General features: G+C 39.4%; 2 protein-coding genes across 6 annotated transcripts in view; both read left to right on the forward strand.

Moving 5' to 3' along the window:
- pdlim5b (PDZ and LIM domain 5b) overlaps positions 1-16,608 on the forward strand; it is a 42,974-nt gene extending 26,366 nt beyond the window's left edge. For 2 of the 3 annotated variants that reach the window (XM_077586155.1, XM_077586156.1), the window contains exons 4-13: positions 101-131; positions 640-1,124; positions 4,977-5,125; positions 6,239-6,266; positions 8,238-8,401; positions 12,343-12,523; positions 13,321-13,501; positions 13,643-13,763; positions 14,348-14,463; positions 15,900-16,608. In XM_077586155.1, coding sequence (XP_077442281.1) covers positions 101-131; positions 640-1,124; positions 4,977-5,125; positions 6,239-6,266; positions 8,238-8,401; positions 12,343-12,523; positions 13,321-13,501; positions 13,643-13,763; positions 14,348-14,463; positions 15,900-15,989 — 1,546 coding nt within the window. In that variant the 3' untranslated portion in view covers positions 15,990-16,608. Of the gene's footprint in view, positions 1-100; positions 132-639; positions 1,125-3,990; positions 4,011-4,976; positions 5,126-6,238; positions 6,267-8,237; positions 8,402-12,342; positions 12,524-13,320; positions 13,502-13,642; positions 13,764-14,347; positions 14,464-15,899 lie in introns of all 3 variants that reach the window. The other variant, XM_077586157.1, reaches the window with a different exon arrangement.
- A 588-nt stretch (positions 16,609-17,196) lies between these two features.
- The window catches only part of bmpr1bb (bone morphogenetic protein receptor, type IBb), a 32,266-nt gene continuing 25,507 nt past the window's right edge, over positions 17,197-23,955 (forward strand). For all 3 annotated transcript variants that reach the window (XM_077542715.1, XM_077542714.1, XM_077542716.1), the window contains exons 1-2: positions 17,197-17,351; positions 23,224-23,297. The gene's annotated coding sequence lies outside the window, so the exon portion shown is untranslated. The remainder of the gene's footprint in view (positions 17,352-23,223; positions 23,298-23,955) is intronic.

Consider the following 23,955-nt stretch of genomic DNA (forward strand, 5'->3'; position numbering starts at 1 on the left):
CACCTCTGAATCTCAAATAAGAAAACTCAATTTAAGTATTTTGTCCATTCGATTTTAAGAAGAGCCTCTTTTCATGTGCATTTTGTTTCTGTCTTCACAGAGGCTCAAGTGCTGCCAAAGGAGGGTCCCAGGTATGGTTGTCAAATATTAGCTTAGCTTCATCTTCACGCCCTGTAAACGTGCCCTTCTGAGTTAATGTTGGTGTGCTTTGCATGCTCAACTGACCCTGAGGGGCCATATTGTCACAAGCGTGTCTTTTATTTCAAGGAGACATATTTTGCAATTATTTCAGCTCATTTGTTGCTTGAAAGTGGCTCCGGATCCTCACCCAGCAAAGCTCCTTATGCCTTGGGCTGAGTAACTCAGATTTATAGAAATAAGATTTACTTGGGTGTTTAACTCATTCGCTGCCATTGACGGCTATGGACGTCAAAAGATGCATTTTTGCGGGGCTGGCAGTGAATTAGTTAATTTCACCCAACTGTTTGTACACACAAAAAGAAACAACATGTCTCCTTTAAATATGATCACAGCTTATAAATCTGATCTGATGGTTGCCTTTGAATGCTGCTTTCAAAGCATGACAGCAGTTTTGTTGTGTGTGTTTGCTGCATGCCGTGTGTCACCACCTGGATGCAGGTCGAACCTCAAGAAATCATTAAGCCCGTCCCAATCACCCACACGGCGCCGAGTCCCACATACACAAAACCGTCAACCCAGGCCAATCCCGCGTACAACAAGACAGCCATGCCATTTGGGGGCGATAGAGGCTCGCCGGCACCGTCCCCCGCCCCAAAAGTGGCCTTCATCCCCTCGGAATCGTCGGCTTTCACGCCAGCCCAACCTCTATCTCAATCACCGCACCCTCCGTTCCCGCTCAAGTCCACCCTCGCCGCCCCGGACTCGTCTCCCGCCCGCTCCACCATCAGCTCCCCGTCGTCCTCCTCGTCCAATTCGTCCTCTCCCGCCAGGGTGACGGCCCCTCCCTCCCAGCCCGCCGTGCCGCAGCCGTCCGTCTATAACACCCCCATCAATCTCTACTCCAACAACAACGCCTGCGAGGTGGCCATGGGGCAAAGGCGGGGCCTCCTGGAGAGCCAGGGGCTGTCGGAGCAGTTCAACGGGTAGGTGCCGGCAATCAGAACCTCCTTGTGGTACACACAGGTCAGGCATGGCAATTAGTACACATTTGAACATTTTCCCTCACAATTGTTAGGAATTCCTAAACGAGATCATTAGGCGGAGGCCCCGAGGCCTCGTCAGGGAAATTTAGATTAAGAATGTTTATAGGTTATTCTGATACACTAAACTTGTCTTTGGTTACTTAACTCATTCACTCCCAGCCATTTTCACTGAAGCAACCCCCTTCGCTCCCGGCTGTTTTACTGGATTTTGACTGATTTTGCAAGTCCCATAGAATATTGTGTTCTATTGCTATAAAAACATGGAACCCACCAAAAGAAAGATTAGAGTCTCTTTTTTTCATCAGGAAAAAAAAGTATATTTGTATCCATTTTGCAGCTGTTAGCATTAGCAGATAGCTAAGTTTCATCATTATTCAAATTTTTGTTGAAAACATTAGCAAAAAGAGCTTGTTGCAATAATAACCCTGGCTGATCTCTTATACTCTGCTGCCACCTGATGGCCATTTAAAAAAAAAAAAAAACTACCATTGCTTTAAGCCACCTATTCATGTCAGAAGCTGCATCAAAGCCTTCTGTATGCTCTTGCATAAAAAACGTATAAATATGTTTTGGGGATTGAAGGACAAATATTAAAACCCATATTTACAAGTTTTTGGGTTTGAATGAGTTAATATAACAAATAGGAAATGTGCTGGGAAAACTGACAAGTGCAAATTCGAATATAGATACTGTACCGGATAAGCTAGCTGTTAGCCTAGCTTCTTTTATTTCGTCTTCTATAAAAACTCTTTTTTTTTTTTTTTTTTTTTCTCTTTGTATTTTCTGTCACTCTGGATTCCCTGTGGCACCGTGCTGCCTCTCACAGGTCACTCTTGGTACTACGACATGCTGCGTTGGTCATCTCCATCATACCACAAAACGAAGCGTAGTAAACACACGCAGCAAAAGTTTTCCTTGTCATGTGGCCATAAAAAATGGGTTGTGTTGATAATTGCTATGCGTGTACCCCGCTTAAGTGTGCTTTAGTCGGCGGTTTCAGAGACAGCTGCGGTCCACTCAGGCCGCATATTATGCTACCGGAGAAAAATGAAACGTTCCACTCGGCTTTGTCTCGCGTCACGCCCGTATTCCCGCTTTTCCAAACGCATCAATCACCGGCAGTGTTTTCACACAAGGCACAATGCACATCTTGTTGGAGTATTCCGCAGGGTTATTGGTCCTGGCGGTAGAACACATTGTGGACTTCATGCGAGCTCACCGCTGCTTTGGCACTTGCTTTATGATTTAGCACAATTTTGGCAGCTTGGTTTCTTTCAAGAACATGCCGGAGTGACTGGACTGTGCTTCATCTGCGAGTGGGCTTTAATATGACCCTAATAAATAATGTCTGTGAACTATCTGTGAAGACTTTTTCCCATAGTTCTGTCGGACTGTGGACAAGAATATTGGGAGAATGCTCCAGAATGTGGAGGTGATGCAATAGAGAAGACTTTCTAGAAGATGTTGCCATGTCTGTGTAGGCCCGTAACGCCCACTCTTCAGCAGAGAACACACTTTTTCTTTTTCTTTTTTAAGTGTGAGACGCCACAGAAAAAAAAGAAGCTATTTTATTACACAGTCGTTGATTAAAATGGTAGCATACAGCGCTATGCCGACATCAGGATCACATGACCAAACAAGAAGTATTTAATACTTAAATGGGAAGTCAACCACATTTTTTTTTAGGACAATAACATGTTCTATGCAGCCCCACTACTGTAGTCTAAATATGTTATTCTGGTGAATATCTCAGGGGGCGGCCATTTTGCCACTTGCTGTCGATTTGAAGATGACATCATTGTCGCTCAGGTCTTAGATAACAACCAATCACAGCTCAGCTTCAGAAAACAGGTCAGCTGTGATTGGCCTTTGCCTGAGCCCTGAGCAACTGTGATGTCGTCTTCAGTCGACAGCACGCGGCAAAATGGCCGTCCCGTGAGATTGATCAAAAGGGCTGCATTTGGCTTCATAACTCAAATCCCACAAATGTAATATCAAGCAGAATGTCATGTTTAGACTAGTGAGGCCATATATAATATATAAGGTTGACTTCCACTTTAACAAAAGCTTACCAAAGTCTTTTTCAAAGATCTTAGAGCCATGAGTGATGCAATCAATCGAAAAGGACGATTTTACTCATTTCTAATTCATTCCAAGGATGTTAAAGGTTTCGGACCATCCTATGTGGGGTACACTCAGTTGAGTATAGAATTGCCCAAAATGCTCTTTTTTTCTGGGTCAGCAAGAGGTTTGGTGATTGAAAGTTCCGTTTTTTTCTGTAATTAAATTAGTGCACAACTCTTTAAAAAAACTAAACAAAAAAAAAACCGTGTATTTCAAAGTAGAACAAATGTTGAAAAAAAAAAAAAAAGAAGAAGTGAACAGCAGATGTGATTATTCTGACACTACCTTGAGGATAAAACTCAATTAGTGAGTGTAGAGAGCTCGAAACATTGAGCAAAGGAATATCTCTCTAAATGCAAATTCCAAGCTAGTCTGCGGAAAAGTCATCATCGGCCCTTTTAGGTTCAAATATCGAATATCAAACCTCAGCTGTGTATTTTTTAGTAGGTAGCAGTTTTTTTGTTGTTGCGTTTTTGTATTTCCACATAAAAAGAACCAAGTTGCTCCATCCATCCATCACTCCATTTATTTTAAGCTCAAAGCTCCTCGGTTGCTGCATTTGTGCATGTTCTGTTGTGGGTTTTTTCGATGTTGACGTTTTCTCAGAAGGGCCTTTTTCTTTCCTCAAATGCTCCGACTTGTCCTTCCCAATTCTGTCCCCCTTTTTTTTTTTTGTCCACAGGTGGGAGGAGATTCAGACAAGTTCGTCCCGTGAATGATCATTCTTTCATCTTCTCCGACTTAACTGCACATTGCTGTGGTTTATCATTAACAGCAGCATGTTTGCACTCTTTGTGTCTCTTTATATAGCAACCCATGTATACGGACTGTCAAAGTCTAATATCTGTTGATGGTAATCTAATCACTCACCACAGGCAGCTATCAGCTCATGATTGATAGCTGGATAGATTAATCGGGATTCATCGTTGTTATTCACCAACAAGGGAAATTCACAGGGCGTTTTTTGGGGGGGGGAATTACAGTTGGTTATTAACCTCAGACAAATTAATCATTTTTTTTCTCTCACCAATTTTCACGCCATGAAAGCGACTGATCGCGGTTTGATATGCAGTCGTCGTTCCAGTGCAGCCAGGCGTGTTGACAAGCTCACTACTGGCTCCATCTGTTTCTGCTCGCGTCGTGTTTATTCGCGGCCCACGCAAATCACTGCTTCTGTTAAAAGCTGCCAGACGTGTCGTGCTTTTTGCTTCATCTGGCACAGACGTGACCTGCGCATGTAATAAACACTTTCAAGAAGCTAACCTGCATGTTTTGGTGTGGGAAGAAGTTCCGGAGAAAGGTTCTTGTCTTGCATCTCGGTGTTCAGGTGTACGCTTTAATTACGGAGGGAAGGTTGATACATGATGAAGCACATTGACGCCATCTTGTGGTGGAACACTGACACTTCACTTTTTTTTTTTAATGCAAGGTGCCTGCAGATCTCAAAGTATTCAGTTTGATTTGACTAAACTTTTAACGCTTGAATAGAAATAGTCTTAAATTTGGCTTTGTTAAACCTGCAGATACCCTGTAAGTTAAATTCCATCTCACTTAAACGTGTGTGTGTGTGTGTGTGATTGTAGCACAAATTGCAGCATGTTTAGCACCATGTCGGATAAATAGTCAAATTACCCGCTGCTCTAACACAACTTTTTATGTAACGCACAGGAAAGAGTCCAACATGAATCACGCGTCTGCACTGAGTGAAGCCAGCAAGAAGCGACTAATTGAGGACACAGAAGACTGGCACCCGAAGACCGGAACCTCCCAGTCCCGCTCATTCCGGATCCTGGCCCAGCTCACCGGCACGGAAAATGGTGAGCGGATGCCTCATCACAATTAGATTGTAAACTTTTTTAAACATTTTTTTATTAAGACTGGATTTACACTCTAGGCAACCTATTCCGATTTAATGCATATATCCCATTTTAAAGTAAGCAATAGTACATAAATGTTAAAAATATCAAACGTTACCTAGCAATTTGATAGGCCTGACTCCCCCTGCATCAATTTGAATGACCATTACTTCCTCTACTGGCCACCGTTGGAAATTATTTGAATAATGATGGACACACCTGTAATGTAGCATATTTTCAATATATTTATTATTCTATACACCTCTAATGTAGCATTTAACACCATTTTTAACTCATTCACTCCCAGCCATTTTCACTGAAGCAACCCCCTTCGCTCCCGGCTGTTTTACTGGATTTTAGAGAATATTGTGTTTTATTGCTATAAAAACATGGAACCTACCAAAAGACAGATTAGAGTCTCTTCTTTCATCAGGAAAAAAAAAGAGTATATTTGTTTCTGTTTCTCTTTTGCAGCAATTAACATTAGAATATAGCTAAGTTTTTTCATTATTCACAAATCTATTTAGGAATGTATTATTGAGGTTTTTTTTCAACATGGCCCCTGGTTGATCTCTTTTGCTCTGCTGCCACCTGCTGGCCGTTTGTGTAATAACTACCATTTCTTCAACCGTTCCTTGCAATTGTGTATGCTCTAGCATAAAAAAAAATATAAAAAGTATAAATACGTCTTTGGGACACTTAAAACATTTGAAATAGAACGTATTTATACGTTGTTGGGAGCAAATGAGTTGTTAATGTTGAAGTCTATACTTTCACTGTAGTTGAGATTGTGGTATCAATATTATTGCTATTTAACATACCTGATAAAAAAAAAAAGTTTTATTATCTAATGAAATAAATATTTTTTTAATGCAGCAAAATAATCAATGTATTCTTAGCCAATTAATTGTAATAACTTAAAAATTTTTGGACATTTTTTTTCTAGATACGCATACACAGGCAGTAATAATGTTATATTTACAGTAAATACAGTGTAGGGAAAAATAATAAGTAAATATTAAATATATGTATACATAGAGTATATATCAATTCTTTTCAATTTTGTTTTTGCAGAAGAAGCTCCCGAAAACAATGGAAAGAAGTAAGTGCATCCGTCACTTCATCCTCGTCGTCCAAGTGCCTCTTGCCTAAATTAATTCCATTTCGGAGAAATCCCTCTGGCACTTGACAGAGTATTGTCTTCAAACGTTTCATCGGAATGTTCCCCGTAGCTGACTGCCAAAGTCACCGATGTGTCAACTCACTGAAAATGTGAGTAATTAAGCAGACGTTCCAAAATCAGCACACATCCTTTGCCTTCCGTGTCCAATACCAACAACTCAGGCAAGAGTCACTCTGATGACATCATCATCATCATGTCCTGTCGCTGTCTCGCCTCCTCTTTGGTTTCGCTCTCTTCACTTGCCAATCTTTCTCCTCTCCCCTCTCCTCCTTTCTTGTCTCGTGTTTTATTTGTGTGTGACGGTGTGAATCAGGGCCACCAAGTTGGACCCACAAGTCATAGAGCACAAGTACAACAAGCTCAGGGATTGGCATCATGGCGTCTGCGCAAAAGTGCTAAACGTGTAGCTGGCCAACACTTGGAGTTGTTTATTTATTTTCCTTTTGTTTAGTATTGCATTTAAACGTGTTCAAAATTATTCTCCAACTCACACGAAAACACCCATAAAGACCCAATGATTATTATGTATCAACAGCATGTCAAGTGTCTATTCTTTGTGAGCCTCTTTTCTCCCACTTCACACTTTCGGAACTACTTAATTTTTTCTGAAGCCGGTTTCTAGTCTATGCTCTGCACTAACCACTGTAAACTTTATCTTTCAATTCTTGATGAATTCATCTCAATAAACTCTTTTATTCTTTCTTGTTGTCTTTGCTTCATCTTTCAGTGATTTCACATTTAAATAATGTCATGAGATGACGGGTACCTTAATGAGACATGATTCCTAATGACTTGATGACATTTACGACATGATTATATCGTAAGATATTTTATTTTTGTAAGAGTCCATTATTACGAAATACGAAATTTTTTAATGTGACTATTTTTAACATGAGATGATGTAGAGAAAGATTTCACTTTCAATATGACATGATGTGTTGTAAGGTATCATCAGTGACATGTACAAAGCAAGACATTATTTTTTTTACATGTTCTTAAAAAAAATTTATATTTAAATTTAAATTTTTTTTAAATTATTTTTTATTGCTTCATAGTAAGACATTTTACATATTTTGACATGTTAAGACCTTTTAAAAATTTTTTTTAAATAATCTATTGGGTGACAGTTGTTTTAAGGCTACATATCAAAAGTGTACACACCCTTGCTCAAATAATCAGATTTTTGTGATTAAAAAAAAAACCTGAGACCAAGGTTTATGATTTCAAAACTTTTGTTTCCCCATTAATATACATAGCTTGTACAACTGCATTTCCCCCACTCACTGCCTTACAGAAGGTTAATGGATTTGAAACATGAACAGTCTGAAATAGCAGTAAGCCAAATTTTAGCTTCGACTCAAACGCAAAAAAATCAAAAAGCCAGGAAAAGCCTACTAGAACAGTTGAAATTCGGTGTTAATCAGAGGCACTTTAAATGGTGTCAGGTATGTGCTAACTCCCATTTAACAGGAGTTTGAATGTGATTGGTTACTTCTGAACACAAGCACATCCCATTTATAGGGGGTGTGCACACTTTTGCAACCCACTTTTGTATTTCTTCGTTTTTACTTACACTCTTTTTTTTTAAATGGTAGAAATGTTTTGAAATTCTTTTTGTTCAAATTTTTATCATGATATTAAAAAGCTGGCATCTGGACAGGGGTGTGTAGACTTTTATATCGACTGTGGTATCGCTTCATTTTTAATATGACGTGAAATGTCAAGGAATCAATTCCAACCTTACATGATGTATAGTGCTTTTTTTACATAGACCAAATAAAAATGAGATATAGACAGTAGTATTTATTTATTTTTTAGCTAAAAAAAATAACCTACTTTGCATGAGTATGTTCAAAATGTCTATGTGTTTATTCCTGTTTCATTTCCCAGCGACGCCGTGGATAAAACCTCTCCCGGTGTGCAAACCTTGCCCGCAGCCAAAACATACTCCAAAGCTACGCCTCCTCGGAATGGCAACGTCGTGTCGGCTTCCTCCGCGTTCACGAGCCCCGCGGCCCAGAACAAGTCCACCTACCAGCCCGGAGGTCCATCAGGTACTGCATACCAGCCGACATTGAATTAGAAAATCTCACAGTGGAAATCATAATACTGAAATAATAATGATCTTGTCTTCATGAAATCACTATTTCATTCACCTTTTCTGTGCAAAACATTTCGTTTGAGAACTGCCGCCCTATACAAAACCAAGCGTAGTTACTCCTTCTTTCCCACAGAGGGCGCTCTCGTACCTCCAAAACACTCAGTTGTAACGTTCCCAGCAGGTTTAATTCCCTGCGCTTAAGCCATTTAAAAATTACGGGCTCTATAAAAACTCAGAGGTGTTCTGTTAATGAGCTCGGATTATTGGCTTTCTTCCAGATCCTTTTTAGTTAAATACATTGTGAAATTAAGACCGCCGTTGTTTATTTTGACCTCGGCGGGGATCCAGTACTTGATGAAAAGCATCAGTTGGCGGAGCGGCTGCTGAAAGGTACCTGAGGGAGGCCACAGTCGCTTGCTAAACACATGCTTGACTTGATATCAACATGCACGTCCAATTGGATTCATTAATGTGTAATGTAATCCATAGCGCTAAACTCTTGTTTTTGCATGTGCAAGATTAAGATGAATATTTATGAACTCCACCAGGCAGGTTTTTATTTATGATTTCGTAGTTACCAATTTCCTGATGTTATGTTTTATGTTCAGGGAGCGTGTTTGTGATCAGGCAGTTTCTTGATTTACTGTTTTGTTCTACATTTTTAATATGATGGCGCCTTGAACCAATTCATGGGATTTATGAGATACAAGCTGCTGATTTTAAAAAATCTATTTATTTATCATTTTTTTCTTTGACTTGCAGCAGCTTGGGCTAATGGACAAATGACTTTTAATTTTGCCATGTGCAGAAAGTGAATATCTTTGAGAGTGTGCAATTAAGTGTTGATTAAATTAGGATTTGTTTGGCCTTGATTTATTTATTTTTTTTAATTAAAGGGGAAGTCAACCCCCTAAAAAAAATCTTGACAATATGTTTTATACAGCCCCAATACAGAAGGCGGCCATTTTGCCACTTGCTGTGGCGTGAAAATGACATCACAGTTGTTCAGGTCTCAGCTAACAACCAATCACAGCTCAGCTTCAGAAAACGGATGATGTCATCTTCAGTCGACAGCAAGTGGCAAAATGGCCGACCCTGAGATGGCTAAAAGCGGCTAGATTTTCCATCTTAACTCATATTCCACAAATGTAATAGTAATCAGAATTTGATGTTTAAAGTAGTGAGGTCACGAAAAACATACTATTGTTACAAAATGTTTAAGATTGACTGCCTCTCAATGACAGCATTCATATGCAGACTGTATATCAAAGACGGTGTATCATTTGTTGCTGATCCCAATCAGGATTATTTGGCCTTGGTGGAGGTCTTCTTCTTTGTTAGTCACTCGCTGTAAAGTAAAGTAGTAGTTCACAGACAGAATATAGATGAGTTGCCGAATGAATGGCTAACGTCAGATGCTAACACTTCAAACATGTTTCGGAATGAGCCTAATAATCCTTTCATAAAAAATGCAGCTGTAATCAAACCGAGATGCTTTTGAGCGGCGGAGACAAAGACGCGACTCCTGCTGTGATTCCCGTTTTGTTGTCGTCTCACGCTGACTTCCCGCTCCTTATCTCGCCCACGCAGCCCGACTGCAATGACACCATTTGCTTTATTGCCCCCACCGAGCCTTTCCCTCCCACACTGCGCTCTTTACTCTCTCGGCGTAGCAACTTTGTGGTAGATAAGAACCCTCTGCGAAAGCTAATTTCCCCCAAGCGGCGCACATTCGGCATGGAGATGCTATTCAAAGCAACCGTGACACTTTTTATCTGACTGATACTTCAATCGTGATACACTTTGAAGGTATGCGAGCGATATTCATCACCATGTTGGATTGAAGCAGCGCTTTTACACTTGTACTGCTAGGACATTTTTTATTTGATTAAAAAAAAATTATAACAAAATATGATTTTAGGCTAACGATATTGTTCCTTTAAATTCATTTTTTTAAAAGTGTTAAAAGCTGTAAATCAGTACTTTACACTTGTACTGCTAATACATTTTTTATTTGATTAAAAAAATATATAACAAAAAAAATTACTAGCAATGGTACATTTTTTATTGCATTTTTTATTAATCAAATAACTAAATTTGATTTGAATCAAATAAGGAAATTACTAGCATTAGTACATTTTTTAAATCTGATTTGGTTTTAAATAAAATAAAATAAATACTAGCAATACAAGTGTAAAAGCTGTAAAGCAGTACTTTACACTTGTACTGCTTATCTGATAAAAAAAAAAGAAATCAAATAAAAAATGCACTAACAATACAAGTGTAAAAGAGCTGTAGTACTGTATTGCCAGTACATTTTTTTATTTGATTAAAAAAAAATCAAATAAAAAAATACTAGCAGTAGTACATTTTTTATTTGTTTTTTTAAATTTAAATAAAAACATTACTAGCAGTAGAAGTGTAAAAGAGTTGCAAAGCGATACTTTAAACTTGTACTGCTACTACATTTTTTTATTTGATTAAAAATAAATAAATAAATAAATTACTAGCAGTAGTACATTTTTTTTTATCAGATTTTTTAAAAATCAAATAAAAAATGCACTAGCAGTGCAAGTGTAAAAGAGCTGTGAAGCAGTACTTTACATTTGTACTTCCAGTACATTTTTATTTGATTAAAAAAAATCTAATAAAAAAACACTAGCAGTAGTCATTTGTTTTTTAATCAAAGAAAAAAAAATCTAACAGTACAAGTGTAAAGTACTGCTTTACAGCTTTTTTACTGCTAGTAAACATTTTTTAAATGCATTTAAAGGAACAAGATAGTTAGCATAAATTCATAGTTCCCCAAGTCATTTTAGCTGTCTCATTACAAATAAAAAATAAAATGTATTTATTTATTTTCGTAGTCTGCAAACACAGAATCAAGGCAACTGGGGTTTTCGTAGTTGTTTTTTTTTTCTTGTTTTACAAAAATGTTCAAATATGACATTGCTAATTGCTATCGCTAATAGCTATCCTTATTAGCTAATAGATAATGCTAATAGCTTGACAAAATTAAAGGGATACTTGACTCACTTGGCCATTTTCAGCAGTAAGAAGATACTATTTTATCTATAATTAATGTGATAACTTTGTTATCTTTCATGAATAATTAATACCTTTAAAAAGTCATTTTGCCACTCGCTGTCAACTGACGATAGCATCGCGCGCGCTCAGGAAACAGGTGACGACCAATCACGACTTAGTTTGCTGAGCAAACAGAAAACAGGTGAGCTTCCTCAGCGCGCGTGATGTCATCGCGATGGTACGTCGTGTGATTTCTTTACGATTGTAATCCTTTCATACTAACTATAGCGAGCATAAAAGAATTCACGGAACAGGGATTGTATTTGAACGTAACCTCCTGTTGGAATAATTAAACTGATCAAAATGTTGACAGATTTTAAGAAACATTAAGAAAAAAAAAAAACCGATCCCACTCCCACACTGTCAATTGTATGATTGTTTTTATATTCACGGAATCTTTACGCACCGGAAAGGAAGCGCGGGAAGCACTTTGCTCAAAACGCTCCTTGTCAGCGGTGGGTTTCGTTACATTTCCCTCCAACTCTTTTTTTTTTTTTTTGCGAGGGCAGAAAAACAGACACCTCCATCCTGGAAATGTTTTTGCACGAGGAAAGAGGAGAGGGAACATTGTGCATCCCTTGCATTTGTTTTGAGACGAGAGCCGGGACGTTATTTTCGCAGGTGTCCGTGCTGACTGCCGGAATGTTTTTTAGGGGGGGGCGGGGGGGGGATCTTCCTTTCTGTGGTGGGTGCGGTCCAGATGTCTCATGAATCACGCAAGGAAAAAAACGGGAGATTGTCAAACAAATCACTTTTAATTTTCTGACGACACAAAGCTAACAGCTAACGTCGAAATCTGCCTTTCAGCCTTCCCCAAGGGCGGCGCAGCCCCTTCGTTCGGCAAGGTCACCAACCCGCCTCCCAAAGGCCCCGATCGGCCCATCCCGCAGCCGCACCCCCAGGACCTCAACTCGGTGGTGCAGCGAGCCGAGCACATCCCGGCGGGAACGCGCACCCCCATGTGCAACAAGTGCAATAACGTCATCAGGTAGTCCGTCACGCACGTTTCTACTTCAAACACATCAGAAAAGCCTGTCAGAAAAGTTCCAGGACCGGTGTCACAAAAATAGATTTATTTTATTATTTCAATAAGTACATTTTAAAGTATATATTTTAAAGCTTTATCATAATACCAATTTTTTTTTTACACTTTTTTAAAAAATTTTATTATTTCTTCTTTCTATGAAAAAAATCCTTGTAAAAATATAAAATTTTGTAAATATTTCAAAAAAAATATAAGTTCATAAAATCAACGTTATATTCCGTAGGCTATTCAATTTCTTTGTCTTAGAGACTTGATTATCCCAAAATGCAAAATGGTACGACCCAACCTGAGTATTAGGGATTTAACGATATCCAAATGTCACAATACGATATTATCACCGTATGAACCTCACGATACGATAATTTTCACGATATTGTGGTGGTGTTGGCAATATTAAAAAAAAAAGCTCATAATATATATATATATATATATATATATATATATATATATATATATATATATATATATATATATATATATATATATAGTTTTCTGCTATATCCATGCCAGTATGGTCGCCGCCCTCCGCCATCTTGAATTACTTTGTAAACAATGCACTGCGTATGTTCCTATTGGCTAAAGCAAGTGAAAAGTAAAACAATTTTGATGGAAATGTGGTGCTTTAAATATCATAGCATTACGACGACGATATTGTGGCCATTTTAATATCGCGATTGCGGTCATCGTGACATCCCTGCTGAGCATCACATCATTTCAAACGTTTCCCGCTTTCCTATCAGGGGCCCCTTCCTCGTGGCCATGGGCATGTCCTGGCACCCCGAGGAATTCAACTGCGCCCACTGCCACTCCTCCCTTGGGGACGGCGGGTTTGTGGAGGAGAAGGGCCAGGTGTACTGCGAGCGCTGCTACGAGCAGTTCTTCGCTCCCACCTGCGCGCTCTGCCAGCAAAAGATCCTTGGGGTGAGCTGCTTGTTTGTTTGTGTGGGAAACGGGTAATAGGAAAGTAGTCATTGGTGTCAAGGAAGTATCAGGCCTTCACTGCGGTCATTTTTTCCGTATTTTGCGATTCCTTTCTCATTTTTCCTCGGTCTTGGTTCACAGGAGATCATGAACGCCTTGAAGCAGACCTGGCACGTGTCCTGTTTCGTCTGCTCGGCCTGTCAGCAGCCAATCCGGGGCAACATGTTCCACATGGAGGACGGGCAGCCATACTGTGAAATGGGTACGTCATAAAGGCCACCGATATGCTGCGTGTGCCCTTTAACTCCCAGAAACGTATAAATACGTTCTATTTTAAATATTACCATGCTCCCAAAGACGTATTTATACGTTTATTATATATATATATATATATATATATATATATATATATTTTTTTTTTTTTATGTTAGAGCATACAGAAGGCATTTGATTCAGCCTCTAAACTGAACAGTGGTAGTTATTAGCAAAACGGCTAGCAGGTGGCAGCAGAGTATAAGAGATCAACTTTATGTTACCACTGTTTTAAACAGATTTGTGAGTAGTGATGAAACTTAGTTATATTCTAATGCTAATTGCTGCAAAACAGAAACAGATAGAAATTTACTTCTTTTTTTTTCTGATGAAAAAAGAGACTCTAATCTTTCTTTTGGAAGGTTCCATGTTTTTATAGCAATAGAACACAATATTCTGTGGGCCTTGCAAAATCAGTCAAAATCCAGTAAAACAACCGGGAGCGAAGGGGGTTGCTTCAGTGAAAATGGCTGGGAGTGAAGGAGTTAAATTATTATTAATTTTTTTGTTCATGTGTGACTATTTCTTCTACAGACTACTACAAACTGTTTGGCACAAACTGTCATGGCTGCGACTTCCCCATCGAGGCGGGAGACAAGTTCTTGGAGGCTTTAGGATTCACCTGGCATGACACCTGCTTTGTCTGCGCGGTAGGACACTTCCCCCCGTCTGTCGCACCCTCGCGTAGATGGCCCTACTTCCACTCAGCTAAAGCACAGTTTCCTGGAATAGGAACTGAAAGCATAACAAAAGAAAGTCAAGTCATCTTTATTTATGTAGCGCTTTCAAACAGCCTTGGCTGTCACAAAGCGCTTTACAGAGGATAATAAATAAGCATTCTAAATTACATGAATTTGTTGATATTTCGTGAATACGTTGAAAATACCAACAAGGAAGAAAAAAAATAAAATACAATTGCCTTCTTCATGCATGTTCCTACAATTATATTATAATTATTATAATGACCTTATCCATTGATCTTCAATGCTACCTCTTTTTTTTTTTAAGAAGAAGAAGAAAGAAAACTTTTTTTTTTTTAAATTGTACGTGTGCCATTATTTTGAGTTATTTACACCTCAAACAAAACAAGAAATATGATTAATGGGCAGTCAATAGTTGGGGTTTCCATCCACTCATTTTTATTTGAACTTTCAAGAAATGTGAAAATAAAACTGAATGGAAACGCTAGAAATTCGAATAAGGGACCAATTAAATTAAATTAATTAATTAAAAAAAACGAATATAATTAAACTTTAGATGGAAAACAAACAAAACGCTACGGTTTTATCAAGAATTACAAAAGAAAACTCGAAAATACGACGTCATCGCACGGCGCAGTTGCTTCCTGGTCTTCTTCTTCTTCTTTTAAATTACTGGTGGATCACATCTCTATGGTGTATAGCGCCACCTACAGCGGCGGAGTCCCCTCTCAATATTTCCAAAAGAAGAACAGATGGAAACGGGCATAAAGTCGCATGTCCGTTTTGCGCATTTTCACAAAATTCGCTTTGAAATTTTGAAACATTTGGATGGAAACCTGACTAATGATTGTGATTTCCTATTAGAACAGCGAAATATTATTTGGGATTAATTAGTGGCAGGTGTCTGCTGACTCCTATTTAATATGAGTTTGAATGTGATTGAATCATTTTTAACACAGCCACATCTTCAGTTTTAAGAGGGTGTGCACACTTGTGCAACCACATTATCTCAGCTCTTTATTTTTATTTCCCCTCTTGAATTATTCTTTTTTTTCAATCGTGTTGAATTGCAGAAGTTATAGGTCACATTGATGGTGGAAAAAGTTTTCAAATGATTCGGTTTGGTCTTATTTTATATCGCAAGCCTGGTATTTAAACAGGGGTGTGTAGACTTTTTATGCCCACTGTATTTGCATGCAAGCATGTAATCGCTTGGCGGAATTTCATTCGAAACGGTCATACTCACAGTCCCGCCGCTACTAACCCTAACCCAAGTATCTGAACCGTATAACAACAAAGGCGTCTTGCGTACGCGTGTCTCTCTCTCTCTCTCTCTCTCTCTCTCTCTCTCTCTCTCTCTCTCTCTCTCTCTCTCTCTTCTCCAGGTGTGCACCGCCAATCTGGAAGGTCAACCTTTCTTCTCCAAGAAGGACAAGCCTTTGTGCAAGAAACATGCCCACACGGTCAACATCTGACCCTTCCCTGCAACATTTTCCAACAATATCTAAATTCATTTGGCAATCAAATGCTACATATTTAAAGAAACTTTCCATGTATGTGTATACTGGTTGAGTAATAACGGGTCTGTTGTTTTCCCCCCTTTCCATTTTCTTGCAATTTATAAATGCATTTCAGCCTTCTCTTAAGGTTCTTGGTTCAATTTTAATATGGGGGCATTTTGGTTTCCCACACAACAGGATATGACGGCGCGAGGATGTATCCAGCCTCTCAGGGGTCACAAAAAGTGGGATTTTGATGTGCTATTATATATTATATAGTAACAGACTAAACACACAAACATCATTTATTTGGAATAAAACACCAGATGATTGTGTGTGTTTTTTTAGTATTATTTTATAATATATTTTTCCATTTTAAATGTTATTTAATCTCTTAGTAAATTTTATTGCCCAATTTTTGGTCAGAGTAATACCCATACCATATCAACAAATGGATTTTCCCTCAATGATGATCAACTTATTCCATCCTCAATTCTTGTATTATCACAAAACAATTTTAATATATTCCTCTTAAAACTGCCATGTTTCATGCGCCTTGCACATTTTCATCAATGCAATAAAACCAGTTTTATGTAATACTTTGTGTTGTGTTTTTTTGTCGTGTGGTGGTCCTGTGGTGTAAAAAAAAAAAGCAAAATCTTACTTTTGCGACTGCAGGGTTCATCTCATACCCTGCATTATTCATATTTTATATTATCAACGCATGGAAAACAGCAGCAAAGATAACACTGTGCAAGTGTGCGTACATATGTCACATATATAGTCAAGGCCAAACTTGAAGTGATAAAGACCAAGTGAAACTACAGTAGAACAATGGAGTGCTCACAGTTGCAGACGCACTTTTGGTCTTAGTCATGGAATGAAAACAACCCGCAACCTTTTTTTTTTTGTAGTGGTGGAAAACTGCACTTTATAAATAAGTGCTGATTTAATATTTTAACTTCAAAATGAGAAACAAGTCAGTACCGCTAACAGAATTTTGACAGCAAACAAAAATGATTTTTTTTTTGTGTTTATAATAATTCATCTTATATTGTAAAGATGAAGTTACCTTATTAAAGTCCTATTTGGTAAGGCAGAACGTTTGCCACAGTTGTACTTGCACTTCTCCAAGTCGCCGTAGGTTGTCGCTGTTGCAGCGGGAAAAAGACGCCAGTTGACACTCAGGCTCGAAGAAGTCAAGCAAACGCAGCTGCTGGACTCCTCTCGAGTCTCGACAACTCTTGCCTACACAACACGGAGGACGAAGCGGGACTCGTGTGTGTTGACACCACTTTTTAAGTCCCGGTCGGACATTTTCCCTGCGACAGTAAGAAGGTAAGAAGACTCGCCGGGAGTGTTTGTGATGAGAATGTGAATGGACGCGGTCGCTTGTTCGTTGGAGACAGCGGAAAGGTGAGTTTGATGATGATGATGATGATGATGATGATGATGATGATGAAGATGATGGTAAAAACAAAATATTGTGTAAATCTGTATACAAGGCATCAATTCGAGGTAATAGTCCAATATGTGTTGAGTTTTCATGTTTCAATAACAAGCTCAACTAATACGAGATGCAAATCAAGTCAACACCCACTGACCACAACATTAGGTACACCTGCATACAATATGAGTCAAAAACAACTACCCATTTTTCATCGTCACACTCTACTGCATCATACGGAAAATGTCAAAGCATGCAATTATAATTAAAGCAGGTAGCATGCCTCGCAGTCTAGATGTTCTGGGTTCAAATGGATTACTCTGATTTCCTTCCCAAAACACGCATGGCACCTTCTTTGAACCCATGTAAGTTGGAGCTGTGAATGGTTGGTCCCTGCACTTAACTGGCGACCAATCCAGGGTGTACCCAAAGTTATTTTTGGTTCACTGAAGACTCTAAATTCTCCATATCAATGTGCTTGTGATTGTCTATCTGTGCCCTGTGATTGGCTGGTGGCCAATCCCAGGGTTACTCCACCTCTCACCCCAAATCAGGTTGGATTGTCTCCAGCAAGTGTTTTTTTTTCCTTTTCCAGATCCACATTAAGACCAAGACTTTAAAAGGCCAAGACCAGAACCATCAAAAAAAGTCAGGATTATTTAGATTTCTTTTAAAGTATTGGACTTCTTGGGTACGGAGCCAACAGTGCGCAAACAAATTTGACTCTGATCACGTCAACAAATTTACCTCTGGGGATGCACCCGAGGGAGGGATCGAGACTAATAGGAGACCCCCAGAGTGATCAAAAAACCCACCGCTGGCCCCTGGCAAAAGTAATGGGGGCTGAATGACGCTTACGTGGCAGGGATGGCATGTGGAGTGAGCGTGTGCGTGGCCAGGCGGCAATTTGAGGTCGACCACACGCTTGGAGTGCATATTGAACTGTGTGTACGCGTGCGTGTGTTGACGGTGGCCAGGAACGAGCCCATTCGTTATTTGGTTGTAGACTCGTATTCACTTTTGACGGTTTCTGTCCGCTTGCATTGGGGCCAACGCGTGCTGTGAGTCAAATGGAGCCACAATTGATTGTTTTGTTTTGGGTCGAGGATTGAACTGATGACCGATCCTCGGTGAAATGTGATGGTTGTCAAGTATTAACTCTTTGACTGCCAAAAACGTTAAATAACGTTTAGTAAAATCCTATGGAGGAGTGCCAAAGACGTTAAAAGACGTTTGTTTCAAAACAGGTGAAACTAACCATTTTCTATTGTTGATTACTCAAAAACGGAATAAGGTAGAAACAAACTTTTTTTTCTGATGAAAGATGAGAGTCCAATCTTTCATTTGGTAGTATGTGTGTTTCCATAGTCCAAACACATAATTTTCTGTGGACCTTGAAAGATCAGTCAAAAGATCAGTCAAAATGCTTAAATAGGCTGGCACCCACGGCATCCTTTTTCTGAAAACGTCTGGCAGTCAAAGAGTTAAAACGCTCATAGGAAGGAGCGTCTCCTTTGACGAGGACTCGGTCGCCATTTTTTTGCGAACGCTCTCATTGTGGATTTTGCCTCGGAGCCCCGCGGTGTTATGCAAAGTCCACGCTGCTTCCCATTAACAAGGAAGCGCACGGGTTACCTGCTCCGGCCATCTGCTGTTTAGAAGTCAACAGTTTTCTTCCCAAAAGTGCTGGATAAGAAACAAAAGCAGAAAACGGGCGGCAATGACTTAAAGCTGCTCTGCTCGTCAACCTGGAAGCTTGACAACATGCGGGAGAGTGGACCGAAGATTGAAAAGATGAGTCACTACGCGGGAGGAGTGTTTGGAGTCAGGATTTCTTGTCAAGAATCAAGTCGAGATTGAGGCAAAAACAAGATGAGACCAAATCAAAACCAAGACCTAAGCGCAAATCTTTCAGCCAAGACCAAGTCCACGCCAACATTTTTAAGGGGTTGCGTCAAAGTCAAGAAACCACGACTGGAGATGAACTAAGTTATGACCAAGATGTGTAAGAAACCGTAAGTCCACGGTTTGAACCCCAAAGCTTGAAATTTGGTCCGACCATTTCAATCACAAAACATCAGACACATGAGCTCCATTTAATAAATTATGTTAATCTGATAACTTGATAGGAAGCTCCTTAACTGTCTTTTTTTTTTACGTTTAAAAAAATGATCCGAAAAAAGAGGGCTATTATGTCTGCACTCTATTGACAGGTATCACATTGACTCTAGAGTGGTTTCACTTTGACAGCAATGTGACGAAAGTGATATCCAAAAGCTAAAAGCTGTATCGATCCCACCAGACTGGGTGTTCATTTTCTTTCAGCCGAGGTAGTGGAAGTTATAGATTTTGGCATAAACCGGTGAGTGTGTGTTGGCCTCCAAAAGCGGCGCGCTAATTGACATTCTGCTGGACACGATTACCGATTAGGTCCGTAAAATAAACCGCATGACAGGAGTCGTGTTTTTCTAAATGATCAAAGACGAGGGTCTGTTGACTCGACGTGAAAGAAAGCAACGTATGGTCAATCCTCGACCAAGAATTTAACCCTGGAGAACCCACGGGGTCAAATTTGGCCCCTATAAATTCTACTACTCAAATAACAAATACCTTTTTTTTTTTTTTTTTACAAATTTAACTTCAAAAGTCCAGAGTGCCACTTCTGACCCCTGCATGGGGCCATCTAGTGGATGAATATTGCACTTACATGAGCCAGAGTGGTGGTGACAAGATGGCTGCCAACTGGAAGCTGGAAATCAATCCAAACAAAACCATCTTCTCAGCAAACCATCAGATGGTAAAATTGTGTTTTTTTTTTGTTAATCTATTTCGTATCATGTTGCGGAATGCCTAGGAGTATGGTTTATATATATATTTTTTGATAAATTAGCAACTCTGAGCTAGTTTAAAAAAAAAAGGATTAAAATTGAAAAAACATATATTTTGGTGTTCAGTGAACTTATAGCAGTCATTTAATGTATAATTCATAATTTTCCAAAGAAGAAAAGGGTTCTTGGGTTCTCCAGGGTTAATGAGTCTAGATCAAGTGAAAACTAAAACTTGGAGCAAAGTCTAAAAAGCGATCGTAAACGAGCTGAGACCCAGAGGCCAAAACTTTTTAAGTCCATGGCCTAAGTTTACACCAATACTTTTGAGAAGCTGAAAGACCAAGTCAAGACCTTGAACTTAAGACTCTGAAACCAAAATTTTCAGGTGCCAAGACCAATGTTAGATACCAAGACTTAAAGGCACCCAGAGCAAAACCAATGCTTTTTTTTCTCCAACTTTTTTTCAAGTAGTTATGGACCAAGTCTACACTTTTAAGTGTTTTCAAGAGACCAGACTTATTGAAATTCGAATCCCAGCAGATGGTGTGATATCGCAGTCAATTGGTGCAGCGCAGTATCATTTAATTCTCATTCCTTCTCGTGGAGCAGCGGACTTGCCTCTGCCTGAGCCGTCATAAACAGCAAAATGTGCTTAGGCCACCCCCGGCACAGATCCTCAGTATGCCATGCTGGGCTACTGTGAGAAATAAAATGGTCCAAGTCTGCCCACAGAGGACGGTAATCGTCTCTATGTGTGAGATAAACGCTCTCTTTATGGCCCCATTACCGCCACTTGATGTTGGACTCCGCGTGACTGTCGCCTGCTGTCAGCAAATTCGTGTGAGGATTTATGATGGAGATAACTCATAACTGTGAGGGATGCCAGAAATGTGTGCCTTTATGTTTATCATGTGAGACCTGTTTGCACCGAAATTTGATGGAGTAAAATGCATGGTCCAGACCAATGTTTCACGGGTCCAAAGCCAACATTTTGAATGAAGACCTTTAAAATCAATAGTTTTCAGGAGTATAGATCAGGTCGCAATCATGACTAAGACTTAAGGAGCTGAGCCTGTTAAAAACCAAGACATTTAATGGTTAGTGAGTCAGGTCAAGACAAAGGCTTTAAGGAGTGAGACCAACTCATTTCTAAGGCTTTTAAGAAAAAAGTCAACCAAGTCATAACCAGGACTTTAAGGACTAGGACAAAGGGGCAAAGACCAAGCCTTTACGGAACTAAGACAATATCATTTCCAGGACAATCCCAAGAAAGAGAAATGTCTTTTTCTAAGAGGTGGAGACAAAGTTAGCCAAGTCATTACCAGGACTTTAGGGACTTGGACAAAGGGCCAGAGACCAAGACTTTAAGGAACTGAGACCAAGTCATTTCCAGGACTTAAGGGCTCAAGAAAAATACATTTAAGGGACAGAGACAAAGTCGGCCAAGTCATTACCAGGACTTTTTAGGGACTAGGACAAAGGGCCAGAGACCAAGACTTTAAGGAACTGAGACCAAGTCATTTCCAGGACTTAAGGGCTCAAGAAAAATACATTTAAGAGACAGAGACAAAGTCGGCCAAGTCATTACTAGGACTTTTTAGGGACTAGGACAAAGAGGTAGAGACCAAGTCTTGAGCAAGACTTTAAAGAACTGAGACCAAGTCATTTCCAGGACATAAGGGCCCGGACAATTGCAAGAAAAAGACATTTAAGGGCGAGACATAAAGTCGGCCAAGTCATTACCAGAACTTTAGGGACTTGGACAAAGGGCCAGAGACCAAGACTTTAAGGAACTGAGACCAAGTCATTTCCAGGACATAAGGGCTCTTTACAATCTCATCGAAAAACACATTTAAGGGGCAGAGACACAAAGTCGGCCAAGTCATTACCAGAACTTTAGGGACTAGTTCAAAGGGGGCAGAGACCAAGACTTTAAGGAACTAAGACAAAGTCATTTCCAGTACTTAAGGGCCCTGTACAATCCTAAGAAAAAGGCATTTGAGGGGCAGAGACAAAGTCGAGGCCAAAGTTTAAGGGCATTGACCAAATTAGTACAATGACTTTTAAGGGACTAGACCAAGTCCAGGGCAAGATTCGAGGGCCGAGGCCCTCTCTCTGCATAGCAACAAGTTTCATTTGCATCACTTTAAAATCTTGCTTACTTTGCACTGCTGGAGTTCTCCACATGGGTTCAAATTTTTTTATGTATTTCAATCTATAATTTTGGGATATTGAAGACTTTGTTCTACAAACAGCAGCACCGTAAACTTCAGCTTTACATCCACTCGGCGTCACTTCAAGTAACATGTCGGTTTCCGTCTAATTACACTGAATTAATATCAGCTAAAAAACTTTTTGCTCTGATTATGCTTTCCTGAGTGTGCATATTAAAGTATGAGGCAGTAAAGTAAATATTATGACTGCATCGGACCCAATTTAGTGTGCAAACACACACTCTAACCCAAACAGACTTTGGGACCGGGTTTTCAGGTAGCGTGCTGGTGTCAGCCCATAATTATGCTCTCGCTTCATTTAGAGAGCACATGTCAGCGGGACCACAGCGGGACCACCCGGCCTCCGTCTGAGTCAACCTGCCTGAGCCGAACCATGTAACAGTCTTTGCAGTGTTCGTACAGCTGTGACTCAGCAGGATTTTTATTATTTTTTTTAAACATAAAATGGAGTCAAGGTTGGGTGTTTTTGCTCTCCCGCCCGCAGCCGTGAGTGCAGAGATTCGCAAACTTCATGGAATCGTGGAGTCAATCGCGCTCAACATAGAGAAATGATACAAATGAATAATTAATTGCAAATTAATTTTCAGACCCCCCAAGTTACAGCTGACGGACTCATCTTTGACAACCGCTGCTTTTGCTACCATTCTGGAAAATTCCAATTCTTCCTCTCATCGGTCTTTTCTCTACTTGCTTCCATTCAGATACACGCCGACGTGAGCAAGAAGAGAAAAGATGTTCAAGTGAGGAAGTGCCTGGCGTCGTCACATCGTTTTGGGTGAGTCAATAAACGTGAACATATGCAGAATCAATCATGTTTGTATGCGGGAAAAACACGTACTGGGAAAACTACAATACTTTGACACATATTTTTGCTGCCGGACACTTGTTGCCGGGCAGAGTTTGTAGGGGTAAGTCAGAATTGCCCAACTGGCTAGTTAAAAAAATAAAATAAAATCATTCATATGATCATGATGATAAATTATAATGATGATATACATGGATTTTTGCCATCTACTACTCTGTATTCAATAGAAAAATCTGCATTAATATAACAATGAAATCACTGCTATGTAATCAATATAAAATATATATATATATATATATGTATATATTTATATATTTATATACAAGTATTTTTTTAAGTTACTGTTCCGATTTCATTAAAAAAAAAATACAATTGTGCTTGGTAAAATAATTTTTTCTTGTATTTCAAAAATGATTTCAAGCTACTGAACGCAGAAAATTTAATTTAGAATCGCTACTGCCACCTGTGGCCAAAAAATGAAACTGCATATTCCCTTCTTCAACATACATAATGCGCACATGACGTCACATCCGCAGAGAGAGGGCGGGAAATTCGAACCCATATCCTGTCTGAATGCAAAATATTGGCCAGAGTCGTGCAGCAGGCGCCGTTATGAAAAGCTAGGGTT

Source organism: Vanacampus margaritifer, chromosome 14, assembly GCF_051991255.1.
Source record: "Vanacampus margaritifer isolate UIUO_Vmar chromosome 14, RoL_Vmar_1.0, whole genome shotgun sequence".
NCBI classification, from domain to species: Eukaryota; Metazoa; Chordata; class Actinopteri; order Syngnathiformes; family Syngnathidae; genus Vanacampus; species Vanacampus margaritifer.